The following is an 18760-nucleotide window of genomic DNA, read 5'->3' as shown; positions in this document are numbered from 1 at the left end:
CAGCTCTAGCATCTTTCTCTGGAAGCTTGTGTCCGGTGGTAACCATGCTGGGGATGTGCAGTGACCTAGGCCCCTGGGTCCAGCCCAGGGGAGGGAAAGAGAAGAACAGAACGTACATCCAGCATCCCAGTCATTGGGGTGGAGGGGATGTCCAAGGGACATCTTTCTATCTCACCTGACTGGGAGCACCAGGGAGGAACTGCCACATTTGGTTCCCTAGGGGTCACTAAGGACAAAAGTGAACTCAATGTCTTGTAGCACAAGAGCACCCGAAGTACTGTAGGCAGACAGGGGAAGAAAAGACTGCAAACTCCTAAAAAAGATGCTGGCAACCGTCCTGATTAATGGATACGCCCAGAAGAGATACATCTCCAGAAAAAGTCTGTGAGTCCCCAGAATTCATAGCCAGGCTGTTGCTTGGGAATGTTTTTTTCCTGTTTGAAACCAGTGTAAAAGACTGGGAAGTAAAAACAGCAATAAATAAATAAATAAGAAGGTGGTAAACGAAGAAACAGAGAAACAAAGCTCAGTCAAAAGAATAAATAAAGCTCCAAAAACAGACCATCAAGAAATGGAGATCAATGAGTTACCTGACAAGGAATTAAAAATAACCATCTTACTGAAGCTCAATGTGCTATAAGAGAACATAGACAACTAAACAAAATCAGGTAAATGCTACATGAACAAAGTGAAGATACCAACAAAGATAGAAACCATAGAAAAGGACCACAAAGAAATTCTAGAACTGAAGAATACAATAACCGAGTTGAACAATTCCCTAAAGGGGTTGGATAGCTTATGTGATCAAGTCGAAGAAAGAATCTGTGAACTTTTGAAAACAGGGCATTTGAAATTATTTGAGTGAGAGGAACAAAAAGCAACAAGAATGAAGAACAGTGAGGAAAGCCTAAGAGACTTATTAAACCTTAGAGCTGGAGGAGGAGACAAACAGAAGGTGGCAGAGAGCCCATATGTGGAAACGGTCCTGAAACCCCCAGATATAAGGAAGGCAATGGATATTCAAATTGAAAAGCAGAAGCAGGGAGGGTCAGAGGGGAGGGGGACAGTTGAATGGATGTAGAGTTTCAGTTCTGCAAGATCAGGAAGTTTTAGAAATCTGTTGCACAATGATTTGGATATAGTTAATAATACTGTACTGTATACTTAAAAATGGTTAAAATGGAAACCTGCTATGAATTCCTTTACCATGGTAATAAGAATATGTTAATGTTAGAAGAAACTGTTAAATGTTGGAGTGCACATTTCAAAAGAAGGAGAGAAACCTCAGCGTCTTACCAGGACCAGGACAAGGAGCAGTCACCAGCCAGCCGGCCAGTTCTTACCATCCCTACCACCTCTTCCGCCTGCCCCATGCAGAGTGCTGATTGTTTTTCTCTCCTGGAGTCAGAAACTGGGATGCAGGTGTCTGAACGCTCCTTGGCTTGGCCTTTGGTCTCTCAGATATCACACCCAAGGGCCTGAGCCCCGAGGTTGAATGGAAAAGAAATCCCCCGAGACCCCTGTCCCCGTAAGCCATCAGTGAGCACCTCCATCTTTCCCTCTTGCTCTCGACCACATCTCTAGCCTCCACAGGTAATCTTGTCATTTCAAGCCACCTTTAACTTGAGGGCCCCAAGGAAGTGCAGAGCTGGAAAATAAAATGTTAGAAGCACCGAATTACAACTAACTTGGTCACCTGAGGTTCCTAAATCACTGATAATCCCACAGTTGCGGGGCACTCTCCAGCCATCCCATTGGGGATGAAAAGTAGGCGCAGGAGGAAAGTGACTGATCTCAACCCGGGTGGGTCTAGAGGCCAGGCACTCTCCCAACAGCCCTTTGGGTAAGTGGAGACACAAAACTTGGGTCCAGAGAGGATCGGTGACCTACCCTGAGCAGAGCTGAGATCCTAGAGTCCGGCTCCCCAGGGGCAGGTGCTGGGGTTGAGCTTTCCTCTCCACCTCCCTGCCAAATTGCCCATGAGGGAGCCAAGAAGGAACAGGTCTATGGTCCACCCCACCTTCTCTTGTGGGCCTCCTGGACTCATGCCCCTGTCTCACCGACACAGCCCTTAAAGGTTTTGGGGGAGCAGTCACATTAATGGAAATGCACACTGCTTAGTACCCCAGTAAAGCATGCTGACAGACAACGGAGGGGCTGACATGCCATTTCCTGTGGCATCCCAGAGACAGAGCCACCTCCTGGGCAGTCCAGGGTGGTGAGGTGGGCATGCACGCAGTGGGGCTGAGGTCTCGCTGGGCTGGCAGGCAGGAGAGCAGCTGAGGGCCCATCACGCTGAGGGTTGGGGAGCAGTTATACATGGTGCAGTCTTAGTGGGAGGCTGTTTGGCAGTGTGGTTCCCGGACTTTAAAAGTGTGCACATCTTCAAGATGTCAGCTGGGTTGCCACCAAAAAAAAAAAAAAAAAAAAAAAAAGTATGTATAAATATAAAAATAAGAGTCCACATCCTGAGAAAGAACAAGGCAGCCTCTGAAACCCAGGAGCTGGCCTGGCACTCAGTGCTGGGCCTTGACCATAAACAATGTCACAGATCATCGGCATCAGACAGGCCACTGTACTGTGGTGAATGCAAAAAAACCCAAGACCAACCCCTACCTGTGTCTGAACGCAGAGTGTGCGCATCATCCAAACCCAAAGGAGCGCGGATCCTGGCTTTTCACCAAGGGCAGCTTTAGAGAAGACTCACTGAAACCCAGTCTTGGACCCAGTCTTCGAATTGCCTGTCTCCCTGACAGCATATCCAACCTGGAGCACAGCCCGCTCACTACCTTAACCTCTGCCTAGTCTGAGTCCAGAGCCTTCCCAAGACCCTCTTCCCGAGCTGCCGCGGGCGCCCCCTGGTGTGCGTCCCCCCTCAAGGCAGCAAACCACGAGCCCAACCCGCTCAAGCCCCGCCAAGGTCCTGCCGGTGGGTGGGGTGCCGTGACACCTTCAGCCCAGGCGAGGCGCTCTGGAGTCCAGCCTAAAGGAAGAATTCAGGGACTCCTGCCGCGTGCAGCCCGAGGGCAAAACCCCAAACACCATGCAAGCGCGCAGCCTCGCGGGGGCTGGGCTAGGCGGGGAATGCTGCGCAGCCCTCAGCGTTGACCGCGGTGAGTTTACCAGGGCGCAGCCCACTGAGCTCCAGAGACAGCGCGGGACAAGTGAGAGCCAATGGGCGCTGGGGACTTGGCCTCACTGGGAAAATAACTACCCCTGGGCCCAAGGAAAACCACACAAGGGATACTGCTGCAGACTGAGCTAGAGGAGAGGCGGTGCGGCTGAAAAGGAGAACAAGAGGGCGACGGGGTTGGTTCTAGCGGTCTCTTTACATTACTCAGTCCTTCTTAAAGAAAATGTTGAAATGTAAGGCGTTGCAAATTTTTAAAAACTGTGCTGTCTTTTTTCCTTTTGGTATTGTTAACACGACTGAGTCTGTCTGATCTTTTGCAGTGCAGGGATGGAATCCAGGGCATCCCTCATGCTAGGCAAACCTGGCCCCAGCCCCAGTCCCGGACGTCTCTAGAGAGCCCTGTCCTGGTGCTATTTCCATGTGGGGCATGGGATTTGCAGCAGGTTCTTGTTGGAGCACAGCACACATCTGTCACATGTGGGGACAGGAGCTCTTCCATCTTCTGTCGTCTCTGATGCTGCCTGCACACAGTAATCGCCAACAATACTACTCTGTAATTGCAAAATATAAAAGTAGCCACCGTTCTCTTGACATTCTGAATGCTTCTAAGGAAGTGCAGTCCTTTTTATTACACACACACACACACACACAACCGTTTGCCATAACACGATGGTCACGTTAAAGTATTGTTGGTAAACAAAACAGCACTCAGGACCCCATCGTGGCTGTGCAGGTGTGGTGTCTCAGAACTCCAAATAGCCCCTCTTTTATAAATGAGAACAAAATTGTTTCTTATGCCAAGAAAAGAGGCAGATAAAATAAGAACATTAATAGCCTCTTGGTTTGGAGATTATAAGTATTTTTTTTCCTTACGTGCATTTCAAATCTTTTTAGTTATGGGAATGTTTTATTTGGATTAGGAAAAAAAAAAGCTTCCAAGAGAAGGCAGTGAGGTTGGAAACTGGTGTGAGGACAGAAAAGGGGGTCTGGCCCCGGGTGAGTGATCCCCGGGTCAGGGATTGTGGCTGGACCAAGCAGAGGGTGCTGGGCAGAGGGAGGCTCACGTGCCTGTCAGGAGAGGTGGTGGTAGGATCACAGGCTGGGCCAGCAGCTCAAATGCAGCAGAGACAAAGCAAAGGCTCTCAGGGCCCAGAAGAGGCTGCTACATCGCCATGGCGAAGGCTGTTGGACGAACAGCACATCTGTCTCCCTCTCTCCTTGTGTTGACTGGGACCTGAGCTTCATCCGCCTTGCAAGGCACAGAAGAGATCCCCGCCCTGCCCACCCCATAGCTGAGGCTGCCGAGGGCCTTCCCGGTTGGGGTGGGGTGGGCCTTTGTGAAGGGAGCAGCCCAGAGCCACCGTGCCTGGGGCAGAGGAGGACAGCTGAGCTGAGGGCCACTGGGGATGCTGTACATCCCTCGGGCACACTCGTTCCCCAAGAAGGGACGTCCACATCCTCATCCCTGCCGTCAATGGGACCTTATTTGGAAATACATATATTTGTAGATAAAACTGGATCTCAAGATGAGGTCATTTTGAATTTGGAATGGGCTCTAAGTCCAATGTCAGGTGTTCTTCTAAGAAAGGAGAGGGCGACTGAGACAAATACAAGAGGAGAAGCCATGCGAAGGTAGGGTCAGAGGTCAAGTGCAGCTGCTGCAAGCTAAGGGACACTGCGGGCTGCCAGCAACCGCCGGAAACTGAGAGAGGCACAGAGCAGATCCTCCATCAGAGCCTCCGGAGGGACCTGATGTCACCAATGCTGTGACTTTGAACTTGTGGAGGACAGTGAGAATAAATTTCTGCTGTAAGCTGCTCAGTTCGCAGTGATTTGTCACGGCAGCCCTAGGAAGCAGGCGCACTCTGCCATCTCCTCAACCCTCATCCTCCTGCCCTTGACCCGGGTGTCCCTGAACCAGGTGGGAGTGGTGAAGGAATCTGACAGCTGGCAGCTGATTAAATAAGCAGCTTAATTACCTGCCTCCTGGTCATTGCCTGCCCTTTCCTAATCATTTAGAGGGGAATTGACATTTCAGGGTTGATCTTCACACATCAAGGGCCAGACAGGAAGAGTGACAGCCCCTTACTTCCTTGACCCAAATAAAAGGAAATAGATTTTGCCTCCTAAGCCAGAGGCTTTGTAAAAACAAAAATCTAAGTTAATCCAATGCATCCACTTAATTATTTAAGTAGCAAGTCAATATTTCTCATTAGCTTCTTCTTATAAACCCAGCCATAATAATGAAGGAAATGTTATGTAAATCAATGAACAAAGAAATGAGCCCAAAGAAGAGCAAGAGGCCAAATCTGATATTATTTCACAAAGGTAAGAAAGACTCAACCCCTTTCTCAACCCCAGAAAACAAATCACAGTCACACTCATTGCCAAGATCCAAAGAAAAAAATTTATTTACAATAGAGAATTTTATTTGAAACATGCATTTTTTTTTTTAAAACAAATCAGCAAATGCAGATCAAGTTTACACTCCTTAAGGCAAGAGTCCCTATGCACGCTGTACATGTTCATATGAAATCCAACCTGCTCATCTGGGAATTCGTGTACAAAGGGCAAGACCAAGGTCAGCAATGTGTTTATTAGAGAATCAGACAATCTCCCTGATACAGGAACTCTGAGGTCAACTTGCTATGAATTATACTAGGAAAATGCAAACCAATAGCAAGAAATCCTGATAGTCTCCTTAGCACTGCATACAATCAAACCAACTTTATTTAGAAAGGAAATACAGTAGTGCATACGAAAAGTGAAGACAGAACCTGTCCGTGTGGGTGGAAGGACGGCAGTGTGCCGACGGCCATATTGCACGCAACGGTCAAGTCCCAGCATTTGGTTCAAAGTTAGCTTTTCCCCATTTTGGCAATCAGTTCATCACAAATCTTGGTGAGTTCTTCTATCTCTTTATTCTGAAAGTGAAGACAAGAATTCAGTTCCTGATGTTTGAAATCAAGTCACTCTGAAAGCCACTGGGCTCTTTGGGGCAATGGGATTATCTAAAGCGGCAGGAGAAATAACTCGAAGCCAAACAATCTGAGTATACATCCCAGCTCTGGCTGGGTGACCTTGGACAAGGTACACAATCTCTCTGATCCTTGATTTCTTTATCTTTAAAATGTAGGTGATAACGTCTGTCTAAAAATTAAATGAGGCAAGAAATATAAAGTCCCTCTGGGACAGTGACCATTATCTTTGGAGGGTGTGGTGTGGGGGTGAAGGTGATCTGGGCTGAGCTCTTTGGAGGTTTTCTGGGGAAATGGCCCCAGGGTTAAGCAGTTCCACCTGGATGCAGAACACTAGCAGTATGTGGAAGATACCCAGTAGGTGCTGTTGTGGACACGGGTCACGGAGAGGAAGGGCAGGTGCAAAGTGACTTCAAGGTGCTCTTCATGCACAGCCTGCCCCTCCCCTGAAGCCCAGTGAAGGCAACAACTACATGCTCGTGGTGCACAAATGACCCAGGGACACTTTCCATCCTGTTAGAGACCAGGAGACGCCCAGCATTGCAGTCGCCACCTGCTCTGGAGGGGGTTAGATGCCGAGCCCAGGGCCGCCCGTTAGCCACACAAGCCCCAGCAGCCTTTCCAGGACAGCCAGACCTCCCTGGCATCCTGGGTACCTGCTGCTGGCCTTTCCTCCAGGTCCCTACAGGAGGGAGGCCTAACCAAAAGCCTGTCCCTGGGGCTATACCAAGACCCTTTTCTGAAAATCTCAGGACTCTCCAGGATTCTCCAGAATATACTGGAGGCCAGAGCACCAAGTGCGGGCTGAGTCAGCACCAGACTCGGATCTCAGGGAACGTCATCTGCTATAACATCTCCAGAGCTAAAGGGAGCCTAGAAACCAAGGTGAAGGACGAGGCTTGCCCAGGGCCACACAGATGGCAGAGTGGGAAGGATCTGAGCTTCCTGATTCCCAGGGTTCCTTCCCTGGCCTCCCCTAATGAAGTGGGTTAGTTCCTGCCCAGGGCAGATGTCACTGTTGCCTGACCCAGAAGCTGCTCTGGACCATAGTCGGCCATTCGGCATCCTGGCAGGGTGTGGACGGAGAAGGGCTGATCTCCTGGGGCCAGCAGGGTGTTTCCAGAGCCATGTGGGAGACACACTAGACTCCTGATACTCATCTACCTAGCAAGACTCCTCCCCTCTGCCCAGCAAAGCCCAGCGGCATGAGAAGCAATGCTACCCAGAGCACTCTGATGACCACCAGGGGATCCCAAGGTTCGGTACTAATCTGGAATGGGCTGCAAGTCTGGCAACTCCCCTTTCAAGAAACACAGGGGCCTGGCCACTTCCTATGTAGACTCAGACTCGTTGCGCTGAAGGAGGTCCTCATTTAGGAACCCAGGGAGACGGGCACGCCGTGCATTGAGCACCAGGTTGGAAGGGGAAACCTGGGGACAGCCCAGCAACTTTAGGAGGATCCACCCCGGCCCTGTCCGCAGAACGAGGACACCTGGGCCCTCTTGGCCTGACACTGCCCGTCCTCTGCATGAGCCGCTGCCTCTGCCCGCAGCCGGGCAGGCACTCATCACTCCAGCAAGCACATTGGCCGTGGGCTTGGAGACCGTGCCAGCAGCTCCCAGGGCTAACAGACATGTGACGTGTGAATGACTGATGAACAGAAACGAAAACTGGGAAGAAAGACCCGGGCCGGCTGCGATTCTGGAAAGGCAGAGAGAAGGTCTGTTTCGGGGCTACCACTGAACTGGATCTTCCAGCGCTTGTCTGGAATGTGCCGCGGGGCTGGCTCTGCCCGGGAGCCCCGCCTCCTTATATGACGGACTGGCCAGCAGTCAGAGAGCCAGGCCCCCCGCCCAGGGGCCCACCCTCGCCCTGTCACCTTCTGCTCCAGTGTCCTTTCCAGAGCATCCACTCGCAGCTGCTCCTTCCGCAAGCTGGCCTGGTAGGCGGCCTGCTCCTGCTGGGCCTTTCCTCGGACCTGGGCAATTTCAGCATTGGCCCTGGGGGGAGAGGGGACCCAGAAATCATGACTCTTACCCACGGATGGCTGGAAGTCACCACGGATGCCTCCTGCCTCCCCCACCCACTGGAGTCGGAGTCTGAGGCTAGGAGCCCAGGAGAACCCCCATCCCCAAGTCCCAGGCCCAGGTGTCCAACACTTTGGTACCCTGAGGTTACGTGCTCCCTTCCCCATCACTACGGATGCTACTTAGGTGGCCTGGGCGTGGGTCATACTGAAAAACGCACGTGGATCAATCGCCACCTCCGAGCCAATGTCATGGGGCCACCAGAGCTCCCAGCCGAAGGGGCTGCGTTACCTGTCCAGTTTCTCCTCCGCGTGCACCTTCAGGGCCTGGTACCTCTGCTCCTCCTTCTTCACTCGGGACAGGTACTCCTGTGCACATTTCTTTAGCACCTCTTCATTCTAACACGGCAGAGGACAGGGGTCAGAACCCCCAAGGAGAAAGGCCCTGAGTCGGGAGCCCTGCCAACTCTCTGATGGCCATGGCTCCCCAGCCTTGGGAGGAAGATTCCCTCCTTTGGGCTCTAACCCCCACTCAACGGGGCCCCCGAGTCTCGCCCAAACTGCTCCTGCTTCTCTACCCCACACGCCAGCCTCCCGCTCTGCCCAGAGCGCGGACACACCTTGCGGAAACCTTCTAGGACCTCCTTCATCTTCTCGTATCTCCTGAAAAGGTCAGCCAGAGACTTCTCCACGGAGTTCAGGTCGGCCAGGGCCTGCTCCTTCTCCAGGACCAGCTGCTGCACCGTTTGGTGGGAGACGGACTTCTCCCTCTGTTCATCCTCTGGTGGGAGAGACAAGAAGCCAAACGATGGAGCCTGTGGAGTCCACACTGGGTCTCTGGAGCCAGCCGAAGCCTCAGGTGCAACTCAGCCTGACCAGTAGGTACATCTCAAGCCCTGGTTTCCTTGAGGTGGACTGACTCCCCAGATCCCTCCCAGCTGGTCTCTGAAGAAACAAATCCCATGGTCCCAGCCTCTCAGACCTGGGTCCATGCAATAGCACATGGGGTGGAAGTTAGCCATTATTCTTTAACCCGCTCAGAGCATCACTGACAGGTCAACATTGGAGACCCCAGTGAGCCTGTCTCTCCTGACAGCAAACAGATCCTTTGGGTAAAAAAGAAGACATCACTACTGAATTCTGTGTGGGGGCAAGATTAATGGGTGGCCTGGGCTTGAGGAATGAAGCTTCTCAAGTGGTATCAAGACAGACAGAAGGCCACTGGGAGAGAAAAAGGTTTCTTCATCCCTGAAATATCCCAGAATCCCAAAGCCCACAAAATAGCGCCCCTCCAATTCTGTTTCAGGCTCACGCTGACATCTCCTGAACCTGGGCCCAGCGTGCCTGCTGGTCCTGGTGTGAGGAACAGCACCGCTCTCCAGACCGCCGCTCTGCCCTCCGCCACCCCAGGCCAACCTCCTTCCCTAGACGCCCAGAAACCATCTGTGCTGATGGGACAGGTTTCCTGCACTCTCCACATGAGCCCGGGGCCCACGTGGGTCCCTCCAGCCTCTGCACGCTGAGCCCAGGGGCTTCGGGGCTGCAGGGTCCTGGTGACAGCAGAGCGAGGAAGGCAGAGGCCCCTGCTCGGAGCTCCTGGGGGGCATGCTCGGCAGACCTGTCAGCCCCGATCCTGGGAGGGGGCTGCTGGGGGCTGACTCCTGGTGCTGGCTGCCACAGAGGCTCACATCTGGAACTGGCTCTGCACCAGCCCCAGCAACCAGACGGCTGCAGTGCAACCCCTCACGCTCCTCCTGCAGAGCCCCCACATGGCCTCCCCAGCACTGGGAATAGGATGCAGGCTCTCTCCCCACACGCCCTGCCCTTGGTACCCCCTGGCATCTCTGCTCCAGCCTGATGACCTCGACACCCAGGTGCCCCCTGCCCCAGGGCTCAGGTGGTTCCAGAGCTTCCAACAGCTCCTCCCATTCCCACAGGTCTCTGATCCCGGTCACCTCCCCACTCTCTAGTCCTTCCCTTTCCTCCCACCGCGGCAGCCCCTCTGTATCACTGTGTCAGCTGTGCACACGCGCGTGCTGTATGAGCGTGTGCGCTGGCTGCCGTCCTGGCCGAACCCACTCCTCCGGACGGCCCTGGTCTATTTGGTCCACCACTCTGTCCCAGGCACACAGGGTGCCACCACACAAGTCCATGGACGAATGAACAAGTGAAACCTCACGAGGACCCAGGCGTAGGTTTTCTTGTCCCCATTTTAGAGACGGCGAGAAGGGGGCTGAACGGCTAAGTCACTTGTTCACTGAGGAAGCAGCAGCGTCCACATCTGAACCCAGAGCCATGATCAGGACTGTGTTTCTGCGTGGGCTTCCCATGGGGACAGACCTCGAAGGACACAGCTCCTGTGACAGCAGGGAGGTTCTGCTTTGGGTTTTTGTCCCTACAGTTCCTCCTAAGTCCACACCTTGACTGGATTGAGTTAGTGCATCCTTGGTGTGACGGGGTCAAATCCTGAATTTTAGCTCCAACCCTGACATCAACTTGCTCAAAAGTCCTGACTTCTCTGGGCCCCAGGGCCTCATTACCAAGTTGAGATGCTTCTCAGGTATGAGCGTGCATGTGCTCAGGTGGAGGGCTGTGAAGAGACTTCGAGGCCCACGCTGACTTTCTGGCTGGGAAGGTGTAGGTGGGGTCGGGAATCTGCATCGGCAACAAACTCCCCAGTGATGGAGCTGCTCCAGGCCCAGGGACCCCAGTGGCCAAGAAGATGCCTAATTCCCCTCTGTCCCTGCCTCTGTGATCACAGGGGCTCTTAGCACTCTTGCTACCAGCAGCTCAGAGCTGCACAGGACAGTGGCCACAGGACTCCCAAGTCTAACAGCCCAGGTTTGAATCCTGACTGACACTTCCCAGCAGTGTGACCTTGGGCAGTTTTTGAACTCTGTGAGTCTCAGTCACCTCACCTGAAATAACAGCATTTTTATCACACAGCTTTTGGGGGAAGATTAAATGAGATACTATGTACAGAGCCCTTAATACCTAGGAAGACTCCAATACCAGTAACTCACTATCCGCAGCATCACTGTCCATAACGACTCCTGTAACAGTGTCACTCCTGAAACTGAATGACAGTGTCACGGTGACTTGTGAACACAGAACGGAACCACCAGCAGCCTGCTGGCTAAATCTACATTCCTAAGAGAAAAGGCATTTCTAAGTTCCACCAGCAAGCCAAGGCTTGTTTTTCTTCTTTGCATTTCAGCGCCTTCCTTCGTTTTCAGCAAGGGGTAAAACAGACATTCTGGGCTGATTTGTGGCCAAGTACCCATCTCACTCTGTGGGGTAAAGGAGTCATTTATCAACTGCAGTCCACCTGATTTCCTGGATCCAAGTCGTCGCCTGCCTTAGGTGTCCTTTCCTCCCAACCTAACCCTTTTAAAAACAGAATTGCCCAGTTCCCAGGAGACCAAGGCGGCAAGAATACTGCACAAAGCCTTTTATACATGACCAATGCAGTTAGGTTCTTAAAATCAGGAAATCAGCCCAGACCAGAGATGCTCTGGACTCAACAACAGAACGATGCTGCTCAAAATTTTTCTGGCTTCTTCAGGCAAAAGGTTATTAAATGCAGCAAATACACAAAAGCAGAAAGAACAAAAACAGAAAAACAAAACACAAACAAGGGCTGCCAGGGGTAGGTGACAAATCAGGGGAAAAGCATTTACTTACCAGGCTTGCCTGTGTGTTTTGCAAGCAAAGGGCAAGAAGCAACAGAAAATGGAAGCAAAACAGATAATCAGGGCAGTTGTTAGAAAAGCAGAAAAAAATCAATTGCAACAACCCAGAATGCAGAAAGCACAGAAATCTCCTTTTGTTCTAAATCCTACATAGCCAATATCTGAGTTTAAGAAGACACATTCTCTTTAGTAAGGTGTGTCAAGAAGGGATGATGACAGCAGAATGCAGGTCACAGCTGTGAAGGCCGTGCAGGAGCCAGAGCCAGGGAGAGCCAGCCCGGGGGGCCAAGCTGTGTCAGCTGCAAAGCCCTTTTACGTTCACACTGGTGCTGAGCTGACTGCCAAGCCCTCGGGGCCCTGCTGTCCCCTCCCATGCGTGGTGCTGCTAGGTGAGTGGAATGGGAAGAGGAATATGGAGCCCAGATGAGGCTGGTGGGCATGTTTCCACATAAGGAGAGACTTTCCCAGAAAGAAGTCTCGTCCGCTCAGGACGGTCAGCCCCAGTCTGCCTCAGGACCCTGCCGTGTTCTGCTAGGACGCAAGGACCTTGAAACATATGGCGGCCTTAATCAGTGACCCGCAACCCTGTCCAGAGGCTGATGACCACAGACGTGCCACCTTGATGAGAAAACTCTGGAAACATGAATGACGAGGAGGACAGGGAGACTCAGGGAGATGTCACCCTGGTGACAGTGTGCTCCTGCCAGGGATGCCGGAGGAGTCACACGGCCACCCAGAGCGCTCTGCCAAGAACAGGAAAATGCTCCAAGGGGCCGAGTGTCCAGCTCTTGGAGAGGGACCCCCAGGCCAAACACACCAGGTGGCTGTAGCCCCTGGAGTGGGTGGGGGGACAGCACCCCCCCAAGGGCGGCCCTGGAATTGCATCCCACTGCTCCTCAGGCTCTTGGGCTGAAAATGCTCTAACTGCTCCCACCTGCAAACTTTCTGCGAGGAAAGCACCAGAGTCAATGAATCTTTCTGTCACCCCAAGGACGGGTCACTTGTGTCAACGAGAAAGGGTCTCATGTTCTGAGTTCTCAAAAGGGAATGCCTGCTTCGATCAGATTCTCCTGTTGGGCAGCCAAGCTGGCTTCGAGCAGCCTTCTCTCAGGAACAAAAGCCCAAGCCCCTACGTGTGCCGGAGTGTAAGTCACTGCCAAGGGCAAAAGTACTTGGGAATGTAGAGGGATGTTCCGGAGGAGCCATGATGGGTCTAAGTGATGCTTCTCTCTTCCCAAGATTGCTCAGGAGGCCAAAGGTCATACTCAACTTGCTTAGTGGAGGATGTAAATCCTTCACCCTGACCGCTCTTATCAGCATGTTTGATTCCAAGAGTTTTGAAGCTTTTTTCTCATCCATATGTGTTCATAAATTCTTATGCCAATTTAACCCAGAAATTTCATGTGATGGAAAACATACAGGCAGAGACAGCTGAATGGGCATCTCCTGGAGTTTGGGGGCAAATGGTCTTTATTACAAGACCACAGTCAGAACTTCTCTGAAAGGACAGTGCCTCTCCACCATTCCTGAGGCTACTGCTTTATTTATCTTGGGACAAACTACAGGTGGGATATGATTCGCAAATCCAAATATTTGAGAGAGAGGGTTTGTTTACTAGCTTAGGGTAAAGCTTAACAACATAAACTGTGGTTTGCAGTAACCTGGGGATTTTACTCCATATATCCTTAGGAGAAAAAGAGTTCTTTTCCATTTTTTTTTTGCAGTTACTGGGATTGAACCCAGGGGCTCTGCCACTGAGCTACATCCTTAGACCTTTTTATTTTTATTCTGAGACAGGGTATCACTAAGTGGCCCAGGTTGGTCTCAAACTTGTGATCCTCCTGCCTCAGCCTCCTGATTTGCTAGGATTACAGGCAAGGGTCACCATACTTGAGAAAAAGATTTTGGGAAAAACTGACTGACATGATCCTAAGTCAATAAATGGACAGCTACATAAACAAACATCATGACCCCGGAGTCAGTGTATCATTTCTGAATAGTGATCAGTGGTCTAAAAACTTGGGCTTAAAACTTCTGTGAGACCTTTTCTCAGTAGAAAAGAAAATAAAATAAAAGCAAGGCCCCGTTGTGTGTTAACTTGAGGCTTTAATCCCCTGTTGCCAGTGCTGGCTGCCAAGGATGCAGTGTCTGATCTCACTGTGCAGGGCTGGTTAACAGCTCTGCCAGAGGTGCAGGAGGAAAGGAGATGGGCAGTGGCTACAGGGCTGCTGTCTCGGCCCTGGGCCCTGTGGAAGGCTGAGGGTGGATTCAGTCATTTGAGTCTAAGCTAATAGGTCTTGGGGATTCTATTATTCTTTCCCTTGAGCAAAAACCAAGGTTCCCAAGCAGCCCCGAAGCCAGCCCAGGTCTCCTTCTCCACCAGGCGAGTGGTTCCTGGCCTGTCACGCCTCCCACGGGCATGAGTCATGCTAAGGTGCCTTCTGGGGGCATTTCTGGGGCAGAGTCATGTGCTGCACTGGTCCCTCCCGAAGGACTTCATGCTCTGAGCCTCCACCCTCCAGGCCTCCCCACTTGGAAACCTCAGGGCAGACCTGAGCCCCAGAGGGCGGTCAAGACACTCACCTATCATCTGTGCGATGGTCTTCTCATACTCAGCCACGATCTTCCTGCAAGACAAGCAAAAGCACATTGGACCACGACAGCGGGATGCTCCATACCGTGGACTTGTACAGTGTGACCCGTGAACCACGGGACAAGTCTCATCAAGACTGGCCTCCCATGGACAAGGCCACCCCAACTCTCAGCCACACAGAGCGGTTCATTTTCCCAGTGCGGGACTGCACGCTGCACCCGCTGCAAACCCTCAACTCCCCCGCTGGCCACTGAGGCCACACCTTCAGCCACCTGGGCCCACTCCCTCAGCTAGCCTGACCCTGGCCTCCAGCCACCCTGGCACACAGCTGCTCAGTGAGGCCAGCGGGCGCTCATTTGCTCTATTTCCACCTCTCTGGGTCTGTTTCCCAGGGTGCAGCTCAAGTGTTGTCTCCTCCAGGAAGTCGTCTCTGATTTTCCCTTGGGCCCTCTACCATTTTCTCTGCATCTTCTTCCAAAGGCTCTCAGACATCTGGCCTCACAGAACATGAGTCTGTCTCCTCCTCTGGAGCAGAATCTCCTCAAGGCCTAGAGGCGCACTTCTTGGGGAGCCTCAGTAAACAGCAGCTGCACCCAAGCCCTGAGAGCCCCTGCTTAGCCTGCCTGCGGCTCCCCAGGAGAGCAGCCGGTGTGAAGCAGCTTCCCTCCGAGGAAGCCTCTGGGAGGCCAGTTTCACCTGGACTACGCAGGGGGACCACACTCGCCCCACCTTCAGACTGGAAGTCACTCCATTCCCGACTCCCACTCAGAAGCAGTTCCGTGATGGCCACACCTCCCTGCATCCAGAATCACAAAGACGTGGTGAGGCTGAGTCTAAAGCTGTCACTGATGAGGCCACACAGGTGGCCAGGGCCATGTCTTTTCAGAAGCATGAACAGACCATGGGTCTGAAAGTGCTGGAGCTGACTGCACCTTCACCTTATCCTGAGTGACCCCAAGGGACGGTGCTCCTATTGTCCCCACTACTGATGAGGATGCTGGGACACAGGAGACTCAGAAACCTTTCCAAGATTCCAGAATGACGAAGTGGCAGAGGTGGCATGGACCCAGGAATCAGACTGGAGCCTTCCTGTATTCCTAATCTTCACGTTCCCCTGCGGCCGGGCACCGACAGTTACCCGCATTTGACAGACGGGGAAAGGAAGGTGCATTAAGTAACCTGCTCAGAAGCGGCTGGGAAGCAGAACCTGCTTTCACTTGGTGAGGCTCCGGAGGCTGATGGGGATGATGCTCAAGCCAAATGCCAGTGCAGCTATACCAGCTGGTGGCGTCTTGAAATCCTGCAAGCTCAGGGTATGGACAGCATTCCCTGGTGTGACCTCCCTGGGAGGCAGCACACCCTGTTCCTTTCTAGAGCAGGTAAAGATCTAGAGTCACCCACCCTCTCAAAAGGAGAGATAAGAGAAAGAAATCCAAAAACAACGCAGCTTTGGGGCATGTGGAAGAGCACCAGAGGTGGATCACCAGAAGGGCCACAGGACAGCATCCGTGCAGATGAGTCGCAAGAGAAGAATTTCAGGATGATACTACTGGAACCTCAAACGCAAGTGCAATTCCCAAGAAGTCTGCATGCTGCTTAAAATGGCAGCCAGGAATGCAATTGATTTTGATGGTAAGCCAGCGCCCACCATTGTGAGTAAGTCCTCTCCACCATAGTCACATGGTGGCTACCGTGTATCTCTAGAAACACGTGGCACATGAAAATCCATGATCAGAAGGAAGCTGGAACTGGGAAGGAGCCAGCGGGATGGAGGTTTACCACTGGACACATCTTTGCTTGATGCCATTCTTTATACTAAAAATGCTCATAAAAATCTGAACCTTGTACAATACAGAGAGGACTTCTACTGGGCTCCTCACTGACCTCATTTCCATCACCTCACGCCTGCTTTCTTCGTATTTCTCTTTCCACTCCGAGACCTCTCTCTCCTTGGTCAGGACCTAGTATCAGGAAGAGAAAGGTTAAGCCCAATGTGTGGATTCAGATTTGACCAAATCAAGGAGACATCAAAGAAATGTGCAATTAACCCAATCAATAAATGGACCAAGGAACTGGACACTTTATAGAAGAAGATATACAGGCGATTAATAAATACATGAAAAAGTATTCAACATATCTAGTAATTAGAGAAATGCTAATTAAAACAACTCTAAGATTTCATCTAACTTCAATCAGAATGGCTATTATCAAGAACACAAGCAATAATAGATGTTGGCGTGGATGTGGGGGAAAAGGCACACTTTTACATTGCTGGTGGAGTTGCAAATTGGTGCTCTGGAAAGCAGTGTGGAGAGTCCTCAGAAACCTTGGAATGGACCCACCATTTGACCCAGTTATCCCACTCCTCAGTTTATACCCAAAGGACTTAAAATGGATGGAATCGAAGAATATCATGCTAAGTGAAATGAGCCAATCCCAAAAAACCAAAGGTCGAATGTTTTCCCTGATAAGTGGATGATGATATATAATGGGGGTGGGGGGTGAGAGAAGAATGGGGAACTTTAGGTTATGTAGAGGGAAATGAGAGGGCGAGGGGGAAGAGGTATGAAAGATGAGACAGACACCATTACCCTATATACATGTATGATTACACAAATGGTATGAATCTACAATGTGCGCAACCATAGAAACGAAAAGAGGTACCCCATTTGTGTACAAGGAATCAAAATGCAGTCTGTAAAAATAAAAAAATTTAAAAAAGGAAAAACAAATAAATGTGCAATTAAAGCTCCCTATGCCAAATCATAATTATAGTCAGAGAGAACTTCCCCAAACACCAGGAAGAAATAAGTCAGACGCGACTTTCCCAGAACCCACTGGGGAGCAACTGAAAGGAGTGGTTTTTGTTACAAATCAAACAGAGCCCTCCACGTCCACTAGACATGATTTCTAAGGAAGATCAAAGCCCACAGGCCGCCATGCATCTCTGTCTGCAGTGCTCCCGGGAGAGTGACTCCGGGGACACGGGCTCACAGGTACATATCTAATTTATACCAGGCAGACACCGATCCTTTCCAGGGAGGCCAGAGTGGCCCTTCTCCACGCTGCACCACTGTACCTCTGCTCGGGCGACCTGGAGCGCAGAGTCCAGGTCCGGCTGCTGGAACAGGAGGCCTGCCGGCTTCTCCACCTCCGAGGTCCCGATGCGGGAGTACAAGGCTGTTTTGGAGATGGAGACATCTGGTGGGTGAGCAGCTTCTCTCTGTGGAATGGTTTTTCATTTGAAAACAAAACAAAATGGAAAAACAAAAACCCAGTTAACATTCGCCATAGGACAAGGAAAACCCATCCATCCTCGCTCAGTTGCATGGTTTTGAAACAAAGAACATCGAAAGTATGAGAAAATGCAAAGACTCATGAACGGGGAGACACAGGCACCACTGAGGGAAAGCCATCATTTTGGACCTGTGCAGCCAAAGGGGCTGATAATGGCAGGAGCCCTGGCAACCTAGAACTGGGAGTTGAGTGTGTCTGGTGCCAGCTTATCACTGCCATTTATCAGACGCCAAGCCACTTTAGGCACAGTGCATGAGACCCAAGGCGATGATCCAGCAGGCTCCACTTTCAAAATAAAATCTTGCCCGTGAGTGATACAGAAATCTAATCTACATTCTCCTGGTTTTGAATAACCACAGATTGGATCCTTTTTGGAAGACTAGCCACATCTGAATTTGGGGGCATCTGTTTAGTTCCATTTCAAAGGGTGTGATTCACACATTTGAGGCTGTGGTCAACCAGCTAGAGTTTCTGGATGGAAGATGTATGTTGGGGTTACGTTAAGCCTGTCGCATCAGCAGGAAAACAGACGACTGTGGCCATCCCCACATTTGCTTATCAGACCCACCACGAATGGTATGACCCCCGACCCCACCCAAATGACACTGGCTTGAGGCTTTCTACCCTTCTCAGGGGAGGTTAGGAGCAAGCGGGCCTCGGTTATTCTGCCCTTGGCACACAGTGCTTGGCAACCTGCAGCACAGGTGAAATGCAGGGTTAGCACACGGTCAACCAGCACTGCCAGGCTCGTCAGCCTACTTCTACCACCACAAGAACACAAGGCAGCTGCACTCTCAGTCCTATCCGTTAACCTCCTGGGGCTATCATGGCTGCCAAGGGCACCTCGACCCTAGTTCCAAGTCCAGTGTGAGGTCAAGGTGGTTGAGTGGGTGGAGTGGGGCTGTGTCTTCCCCAGGAAATGATGAGACCAAACAGAGGTCCGAGGTGTAGGAGGAAGACAGATTTGGGGAAAGAAGGGCAAGGACTGTAAAGGGCAGCAGATAAGATAAAAGAGCCAGGGTCTCAGGAAGGGGTGGACCT

General features: G+C 51.4%; 1 protein-coding gene across 16 annotated transcripts in view; it reads right to left on the bottom strand.

Annotated features, from left to right (window-relative positions):
• Positions 1-5521: 5521 nt before the first annotated feature.
• Tacc2 (transforming acidic coiled-coil containing protein 2) overlaps positions 5522-18760 on the bottom strand; it is a 177292-nt gene continuing 164053 nt past the window's right edge. For all 16 annotated transcript variants that reach the window (XM_047553047.1, XM_047553051.1, XM_047553043.1 and 13 more), the window contains 7 exons: positions 17502-17645; positions 16307-16383; positions 14413-14456; positions 8758-8918; positions 8430-8536; positions 7991-8111; positions 5522-6057 (listed from right to left, as the gene is read on the bottom strand). In XM_047553047.1, coding sequence (XP_047409003.1) covers positions 5992-6057; positions 7991-8111; positions 8430-8536; positions 8758-8918; positions 14413-14456; positions 16307-16383; positions 17502-17645 — 720 coding nt within the window. In that variant the 3' untranslated portion in view covers positions 5522-5991. The remainder of the gene's footprint in view (positions 6058-7990; positions 8112-8429; positions 8537-8757; positions 8919-14412; positions 14457-16306; positions 16384-17501; positions 17646-18760) is intronic.

Source organism: Sciurus carolinensis, chromosome 5 (genome assembly GCF_902686445.1).
Source record: "Sciurus carolinensis chromosome 5, mSciCar1.2, whole genome shotgun sequence".
NCBI classification, from domain to species: domain Eukaryota; kingdom Metazoa; phylum Chordata; class Mammalia; order Rodentia; family Sciuridae; genus Sciurus; species Sciurus carolinensis.
Note: the sequence above shows the minus strand (reverse complement) of the source record. Positions and strands in the feature narration are given on the sequence as shown.